Raw genomic sequence first — 9,640 nt, 5'->3', positions numbered from 1 at the left:
GCTACAGCAATGGAGCTTTCTCTGCATATAAAACTTGTTCAACTACTCTGAGTATTTAATAAGGGGCTAAATTGAGAACAAAACCAGGAATATCCATCTTCTTGTTCCGTGCAACAGAGACAGTGGGAGGGTATTCATGACTATAGCCAATTATTCTGGAATAGTCCTACCCTATCCCTGGAAGTATAATGAGAACAAGAGTCTTAAAAGACTCCTTTAGCCTGGGTGCGGTGGCTCACGCCTGTAATCCCAGCACTTTGGGAGGCCAAGGCAGGCAGATCACTTGAGGCCAGGAGTTTGAGACCAGTCTGGCCAACATGGTGAAACCCCATCTCTAGTAAAAAAAAAAAATACAAAAATTAGCCAGGCATTGGTGGGGGCATGCTTGTAGTCCCATCTACTCGGGAGACTGAGGCACCAGAATTGCTCGAACCCGGTGGGCAGAGGTTGCAGTGAGCTCAGATCTTCCAGCCCGGGCAACAGAGCAAGACTCCATCTCAAAAAGAAAAAAAAAGACTCCTTTAGAAATTGTTGCTATAGGCCGGGCGCAGTGGCTCACGCTGTAATCCCAGCACTGGGAGGCCGAGGCAAGTGGATCACCTGAGGTCAGGATTTTGAGACCAGCCTGGCCAACATGGCGAAACCCCATCTCTACTAAAAAAAAAAAAAAAAAAAAATACAAAAATTAGCTGAGCATGGTGGTGTGCACCTGTAGTCCCAGCTACTTGAGAGTCTGAGGCAGAAGAATTGCTTGAACCCAGGAGGCAGAGGTTGCAGTGAGCTGAGATCAAGTCACTGCACTCCAGCCTGGGCAACAAAGCAAGACTCCGTCTCAAAAAAAGAAAAAAAGGGAAAAATAAAAATAAAAACAAGGACACTCCCCACTTCCCCAACACACACAAATTGTTGCTATGTCCTGTGAAAATGGCCTTCAAAAGAAACCTGAATTTTTATTTGTTACTTGATACCTTGTCCTCCTGATAATGGTATAATTGGCATCTCCTTGTTTCTAAACTGTATAAATACCTGTCATCACTCTTATCAGGTTAGAAGAAAACCCCTCGTACTCTCTTTCCCAACATGCCTGGAAAGAGTCCTGTGACTGTTGGTTTTCTCACTTTCACCAAGAAATTGAGATTCTTGTCTCATTTGGCAGGTCCCACAGCAGCTGTCCCTGGTCGTCACTCAAACCACCTCCAGTGGTTGTTCCTGGGCCTCCAATGACTCCCTACGGCCTCTGCCCATGTGGCCCCTGTGGTTACAACTGTGGCCCTCCTGACTCATTAGTAACTCATTCTCCCACTGCACAGCTCAGGCTGTGTTGGTGGGAAACCTTTCTCCACGCCTGGTGCTTGCTTCCTGGGAAGGGAGGCCAACTAGCCTACCCTGATCCCACTCAGCCCCTGAGAAGCGGCAGGGACTTCAGCGGATTACCAAACTGGAGGAGAAGGCCTGGGAAGGCCCACCCACAGACAGCATGTGTCTCTGCCTTGCCCTTCTGCCAGCAGTCACTGCTGCCTTGAAGGGCAGGCCTCTGCAGTTTGCCTGCAACTGGGTCTCGAGCTCCCTCATTCTGTAGTTCAGTGGGCAAGTGCATTTGACCTGACTGCAACCAGCCTCTATCAGTAAAAAGTAATCATGTGGACACCTGCTGACCCTTTTTCTCAATCCATTCAGAAGTCAGGTGGTTAAGAGAGGCACTATCTCAAGAACATGTGCCCCAGTCGGAAGCAGTGAGCCAGTGTGGGCCAGGCCACTCCCATGGCCTTCCCACCAGGGAAGTTAGAAAATCCCCATCTGACCTCCTTTTTTGTTGCTTCTTTTGAGATAGAGTCTTGCTCTGTTGCCCAGGCTGGAGTGCAGATCTCGGCTCACTGCAGCCTCTGCCTCCTGGGTTCAGGTGATTCTCCTACCTCAGTCTCTTGAGTACCTGGGACTACAGGTGCCCACCACCATGCCCGGCTAATATTTGTATATTTAGTAGATATGGGGTTTCGCCATGTTGGCCAGGTTGGTCTTGAACTCCTGACCTCAAGTGATCCACCCACCTCAGCCTCCCAAAGTGCTAGGATTACAGATGTGAGCCACTGCGCCCAGCCACCATGTAACCTTCTGACCCTTTTTAACTGTGTGAGGCCTTGGGTGAATCATGAGACCTTTTCATCTTCCCACCTGGCAACAAGTGAGACAGAACTACATTCTGCCCAGGTCTAGGCGTCCCCTCGAAGAAAACGACGAAAGGAGTCTATGTGTGTCTGCAGGGGCCTAGTGTGGTATGGCCATTTCAGTGCAGCTGAAGATGACAGGGACACCGAAGTGGGTACAAAGCAGCCACCCATCTCATTTGGTTGTCCCCCTTTTCTAGGCCTCCACTTTGAGGGCAGGAGCTGTATGTGTATATGCCCCTCACACAGAAATCACTGCAAGGCTCAAAGAAGAAATCTCACATTTAATTCTGATAAAGCTTAAAGTGGCATCTACATAAATGAACATGTTTCTGAGTGAAAATAGTACAGCTACCGGCCCTTGTTTCCCTGAAGTGATAAACCACATTTTCCTTATTCCTAAATAGTCCGGCACACCATAAATAACCAAATGCCCAAATCCTAGATGCATATGTTGCTATATTCAACACATAGACATATTTCAATATGAACCCATATACACCTTTTTGTTGTTTAACAAAACACATGTCTTGGTCAGAAAATGTTACTGAATTTTACTTTAACTACCAGTAGCTTTAAGAATAAATGAGAAGCACCACTTCTGCATTCCCAAGCATGAAGCAAGTCCTGGAACTCCCCACGAGGCCCTAAGCCCAGATGGACCAAGAGGAGGGGAGGCTCAGCAGCCCTGATCTACAAAGGGGCCTCCCAGCAAGGCCAAGGAGTTTGGGGCTCTGTCAGGAGCAACAGGCCATCGGCTTCCAGCGTGGGTCAAGCACAGAAACACCTAGACAATGCTCCACCCTAGCCAGGTCCCTCTCTCAAATCTGGTTCTCGAAACCAGTGGCTCTGCCTTCTCTAAATTGCAGGCACCAAAGAAACAGGATTGCCCTTGTACAGGGAGTCATATAACTCCCCTCTAAAAGGAAATCAGTCCAGGAATTGCACACTGTGATCCTGCTGTCTCCCCAGATGCTATACCACACCAACTTTTACATTCCCAAGAGCAGAGGCCAAGATTGGGGATTCTTCCAAATGTAGGGGATGCGCCTTGTGAAGGACATGAGTAGAAAGCATGACTAAGCCACTGACACTCCCTAATCCCCTTAATCCCACAGACTCAGCATTTGGGGGAACACTTGCTTGTGACTCATGAAACGATCATCCATCAAACAACAAGGTAAACCATTTTCTTCCCGTTGATGTTTCTGGTCTTCAGCCCCAGATAACGGCGGCTGTTCTTCTCTGGCTGCCCATACAGCATGTCAATAAAGAACTCAGGCTCATCTTTGGCCTTAGATCGTGAGGTCAGAAAGCTGAACATGGTTCTCAGCTTACGGCACAAATAGGTCATTGCTTCCACTTCATCTGATGGCTCCTCATACACAGGCTGCTTCATTTCCTCGTATGCAGACAGAATTACAGCCTGAAATAAGTTGATCAAGACACAGATCATCACCAGCATGAAAGATGAGAGGAACAGGACCCCCAGAATCCTGTTATTGGAAAATTCAGTGTTCTGGAAAGCTGAGACACAATAGGAAAATACTGTCTGAGTGGAATGAATCAAGTTACTGTAGTTCCATTCATGCTGACCAAACACCAGGTAACCAAAAGCCATATATACAAAGAAATACACGGACACAACAAATGCCATGTGGCAGATGCCAGGGAGGGCAGCCTGGATGGCCCTCTGAGCCAGGCGCACATCGTAGAAGAATCTGGAATACCTGAGGGTCTTCAAAATTGTCAGAAATAACAGGAAACCCAAAATTATCCTCATGATGTGATCTACCTGAGAAACTGCATGAAAGGGAATGAAGTCTTCAGGGTTCGACAAGTAAAACTGAATTATGCCAGTGGCCAGGAAATGTTTCCTGAGAAAGAGCACAATCAACACAGTAAATATGCATTTTAAAGCAAAGTTGAGCAAATTATACACACTTCTCACATAGGAAGCTCTTTCTTGCATAATGATACAACCCTCATCCACAACGTAGGCTAAGAAAAAAATGAGAATGGCCACATACAAGTAGATTTCTGCTGAAGTTTTTCTGTCAAAATCAGCAAGTGAAAAAGAGTGCAGAGATATGCTTGTGTTGACAACTCCTAACTGAGAGACCTCAAATATGACTGAAATGCTACAGAACAGATTTACATCTGGATTAAAAGTCGTTAATTCCAAAACCACAGCCCATGTCTTCTCATCCAGCCAATTGCTTTCTTGAAGTTCTTTGAGCCTCAGTGTGGAATTAAACTGCTGCTGTTTTGGAAAAAAATAGAGTGCATATCCTCCAGATCCATAGGTGTGTAGTACTCCATAGGAATAATACAACCATTGCTTTCCTTGAGGCTTATAAGTAAATCCATTGGTACTCTCATCTATAGCCTGCTTATCAACTTCATTCCAAAAGCCAGAGTAGTTTTTTGTGTCTTCTGGGTCAATGCCATATTTGGGATGACAATGAGTTTCTCTTCTGATGCTGTTTTGCACAAACTTTTCGGCAGGTAGACACATTTTTTCACTAGATTTTGCTCTCACTTGCCTCATCAATGGAAGGCCAAGGATTTTAGATGAGCTTCCAGGAAGAAATGTTGGATTCAGGTCATTGTGCAACAAAGGCAACAGCACGCTCTTTAGCCATCTATAGATGTCTTCTAGCTTAGTCACGTTAGCAAGATCCATAGAGAACCGATCACGAATAAACTGGTTATAGTAAAAGCTGTCAATGTGACGTAGTAGGACGATAAGGATCAACAGAAGGGCTAGAAAGATAAAGTGAGTTAGAATGTAACTCAGAAACAGGAGTGCTCTTCTCTTGATCCTCTTCTTTCTTTTGAATATTCTGATTTCATCTTCTGTAAGGGGTTGGTACATCCTCGTGCCTCGGATTCGGACAATCTGGTCATGTATCCTCTGCATTTCTTCTGGATGCATTGTCATTCCATCCAACCTGATCTCAGTATATTTATACTTGGTTGACCATGAAAGGTTTTTGCAATACTTGGGTTTATTTGTTCTGAAGCCTGACAAGAGTATAATTTTAGATGGCTGCACCAGAAAAACTGACTGACAGAATGAACAAAAAGATGCAAAGAGCCATTCTATTGACTTGTCATAGCCGTAAGTCAGTCCATAAAATACGATGAAGAATGAGGATATGCTAGAAGTAGCAAAACCAAAACCATGCAACATAAACACACCACCAAGGCAGGATGATCTGGGGTTTTTTCTTAAGCTGCTGGAGATCCTGTTGGGAAGGATGCTCTTTGGAGTGGACATCCTGATTGTCTTCTATGTTGTTATTGGAATTTGTATTTGGCCTGGGGGTCTCTGGGGTCTTGATTTGTGCTTTCCTATGCCTGTGCTTGGGTTTGGAGGTTGCCTTAGGAGAAGGCTTTGGAAGCCTGGGCTTTCCTTTAGATGCAGGTTTTGCAACCTCCCTGGGGTGTGCCTTAGCAGTTTCATAAGCATGCCATTTTCTTAAGCATTCTTCCCAGTGCTCACTTGCTTCTGACATTAGAGGATGATTTTGAGGAGATACCTCCTCTAGATCCGCTTGAGGTTTCCTCTGGGAATAGGTGAACAAAAAAGTTATTAATAATTGCACAGGGATTGTAATTAAGACACTTTCAATTCCTATCATCATTGATCTCATGTACCTCCTCTCTCTTGACTCAGTTTGTTCTTGTCTATTTAGATTAAAGAACATAATGTTACAAAGAAGAGAGCTTAGCAACATTGCTAAACAACAGGACAATCTCTGGAGCCTATTGAATGTTTTAGCAACAACACTAGCAAAAATAGAGAACCACATGTGGTTTTTCTGGAGATTACTACTCACATCTATAAAGAAAAAGTCTTTTCTAGTCAGAGGCTCATCTGGATGGGTAACGTGAAATGTTCTGTCCAAAGTGGTATCAATAGAAAGCCATTTCTGGCATATGAACAGCCAAATGTGCCTGCTAAACAGATTTTCCACTTTGATTCTACTTAAATACCAGCTAGGCGAATGACCCTCGTTGTTGTGCCACACACGGATGGAATGGATGTCCCCCAAGTCACTTTTTGTCGTTAGGAGGAAAGTGTTGATGCTACCTCGGTAGAGAGTTGTAAAATGTGGATGGCTTAAACAATGCACATCACTGGTACTCACATTTCCTCTAAGTTGCACAAAGACATTGGCCCTGGTCCCAGACCCCCAACGACTTCCTGTAAAAATAGTCACCAAGTAGCATAAATTATCATAAGGATCATTATCTGGTAGAACTATCACATGCCCCCGAAGATGCTGGTCAATTTCATCCCTGTATAAGGCCCAAAAAGCTAGGATCACGTATAAGAGAATAATGGAAAGCACAGTGAAGAGAGTCACAGGGTTTTGGTGAAGGCTCTTGATGATGTTTAACCGTAGATCCACAGGATTAGGGATCACAATCATCTTGGCCATCACATAGTGGGTACGCAGGTGAATGTTGGTGAGTCCGACTGCGCCCAGCTGTCGTCTGGCCCTCAGTATGTTCTTGCAGATGCAGTGCACGTCATGCCAGCTGGTCTTCTCACCAAGAACGCAGTAACCCTCTCTCCATTCACTCTGGATCCCATACATGTCCAAGCACTGGATGCTGAAAATAGAAATTCTCACTAGCTCGTCATTAGGCTTCATGACAAAATGAGGTGCCTGCAGAACTATGGATACAGTACAGTGGGGAGAGTGGCTGTGCTGAGCTATGAGTTGCAGCAGGGACACGGGGAGACAGACTACACGGGCCTTCTTCACTGTGCAGGCCGAGTCAAACAGGGCGCTCTGGCTGGCAACTGGAGGGATGTCATGAGGCACTAGGAAGGTGGCGACCAGTGCTGTGGGAGTGATCTGACTGCCTGTGTACACCAACACTGTGAACAGCACCATCACTTCTGTCACTATGTGGACCAGCACCTCCCTAAGCACTCTGCTGTCCACTTGAAAACTAAACCCACCTGTTGTCTTCTTTGAGGACCCATCAACATCTCCGTTGGGTCCCACTGTGAGATTAAAAGCTGCAAAGGTCAAGTTTTTCCTGATGAGGTACACTTCCGCTACATCAGGTGTGATCTCTAGCACGCTACCATTATCTGCAACTCCTGTCATTCTGAATCCAAACACCTGTACCGAAGTGTTTTCCTGATCATTTAACCAAGGAAAGGGGTCATTTGTGAAATCACAAAACATTGTGGAAATGGGAGCATTTGCAGACAGACCAGGAACACTGCTCGCATTGAGTGTTGGATAAAAACAATTTCTGCAGTGTTTCTCATTTCCGAAGACCTGGGTAACATCCCACTTTTCAACTTTCTTGACATACATGTTGAAATTGGGGGTTCTCATTGAGGTGGTTTTGTTCCCTGGCACTTTATTAGCCAGTATTGTGTCTGATAAAGATTCTATTACATAGAAAGGATCTTTAACCACTTGGTGAGGAGAAGTCATTTTAAGAATATTAGACAAACTAATTAATATTCCAGTGCTCACGATTTCTATTTGTTCAGATCGAAAGCGTTTATCTTTTTGTTGATATTCTTGTAGGGCTTGATTTGCCTGCCATATCCTCATGGTGGCACGTTTCTGAGCATCCCAAATGAATTCAGAGGGTTTCTGGGTTAATTTGGTAATAGTCATGACTACCTGGCCAATTTCCACCAAAGTGCTTACAGGAAGAAGGAAAGACTGATTGATGAGGTGTTTTCGGAGATTGACTCTGTCATTTTGGAGAGGTAATTCAGTTTTCATGTTATTCAAAACGGAAGCTACTATATACAGTAAGTAACCTGCAGGTAAAAAATCCTGCTTTTGAATCAAAGTAGACAGCAATGAACTTGGTCCCATGGTGAAACTGAGTAACTGATTCAACACAGTCTTTGATGAATTTTTGTCAGTGGGAGCTTGTGCAGTGGCATGCAAAGTCACCTGAGAAAAAGCTCCTAGAGAGTCATAGACTTGGACATATATCTTCAAGGCATATTGATTAGCCACCATACCAACAGGGAGAAAGGAAGGGGGTGATGTGGACTGAGGCCCCAAGTACAGGATGGTCCCCAGGGTGTTCTCTTTTACTGAACTTATTTCACCAACACTGTGCAAATCAGAAACAATTATTTTATATGTAAGAGGGACGTGCTTATCCCTAAAATTACTACACTGTACAACAAATTTAGTAATAAGTGCAATTCCTTTAGCTGGATTAATTTTGCATTCTCCGATTTGAGGGCCATGGTTAATAATAAAGGAATGCCTGAAGACTGAGGTAGCTCCACTCCAACTTGCTAGATGTAGAGAAATTGAAAACTCAGCTTCCAAAAAATGCTGAAAAGCAAAAGCTTTTATAGACAGATAAGCACCATTCCTTCCTGTTACAGTTTCCCCCATCCAATCAAATAGCATCTCACCACCTGAAGAAGACAAAATTGACCATGTATAGAAATCACGGCTTGCACAATTTGTGCAATTTAGGAACAAAGAAAATCTATCAGAGACAATGAAGGTTCTCTCACAATTTTCGATACATGTGATGTGGGCTATGGCTTTTGGTCCTTGGAGCAGGTGGACCCTCTTATCAGAAAAAGCTGTCCTAGAGTCCTTCTGAATCACCATTCTGAAGAAATACACGTGGTCGCCTTTAAGTGTTTCCGGCAAAAGTGTCAGTACAGGGCCCGTGGCCCAGGGCCACTTCAGATTAGCTTGCTCGGGGTGACAGACTTCCTTGCTCCCCAGGATTATTCGATCCCCACGGTAGTTTCTGGGATCTGTGGTACAGTACCAAAAGAATTGGAGTCCCTGTAACGGGCTGTCCGCATCTGGGTCCGAGGATGTGGACCCGTCCAGAATCAGCTGCTCTGTGAAATTAGCTGTTATGTTGACATCGCCAAGCATCACCGCCTGCAGGGAACTCCTGACAATCCAGACATAGACGGCGTCCGAATCTTTCACCTCGGGCATCTTGGGGTTCCTTGTGGTGATGGACACCGTGAAATTAAACACATACACTCCCCACTGTAACGAATTGCTGGGGATGTGAATGAACAAGGGGCTCTTCCTGATCTCGAGCTGGGGCAGATCCAAGGGCTGCGTCCAGTCGGGCGCGTGGCCCACGGCGGGTACTGAGAACACCTGCCAGTACTGGGAGATGGCAAGCGCAGCCGGGCAGTCCAGCTGCACCGAGGCGTTGATGGTGGCCTCCGCCTTCATGCTCAGGCGCACGGGGGCGCCCCTCTGGTCCGTGTTGATCCTCACGCGCTGGATGACGCAGGCGTTTATCTGACAGGAGACGGACGACTCGACGGCTCTGTGGCGGGATGAGTTGACGACCTGCAACATCAGGCGCGCGGGACCGTCTGTGGGGCACTCGGTGCGGGCCACGAAGCCCGGTTGGGGCCGCGGGTCCGGCGCGGCGGAGCGCGGGAAGACGCGGGCCGCGGGGGAGGCCGGGCGGGCGCG

General features: G+C 46.0%; 1 protein-coding gene across 1 annotated transcript; it reads right to left on the bottom strand.

Moving 5' to 3' along the window:
- Positions 1–2,429: 2,429 nt before the first annotated feature.
- On the bottom strand, positions 2,430–9,631 carry PKDREJ (polycystin family receptor for egg jelly; the record flags this gene model as incomplete). Its single annotated transcript, XM_017850850.1, is given in 2 exon segments — positions 2,430–5,344; positions 5,346–9,631. Coding segments are annotated over 2 exon segments (6,297 nt in total), but the record flags the coding sequence as incomplete, so codon positions are not given.
- Positions 9,632–9,640: the final 9 nt, after the last annotated feature.

Source organism: Rhinopithecus bieti, unplaced genomic scaffold, assembly GCF_001698545.2.
Source record: "Rhinopithecus bieti isolate Rb0 unplaced genomic scaffold, ASM169854v2 scaffold_32081, whole genome shotgun sequence".
NCBI lineage: Eukaryota > Metazoa > Chordata > Mammalia > Primates > Cercopithecidae > Rhinopithecus > Rhinopithecus bieti.
The sequence above is the reverse complement of the archived record's forward strand: the minus strand, read 5'-3'. Positions and strand labels throughout refer to the sequence as shown.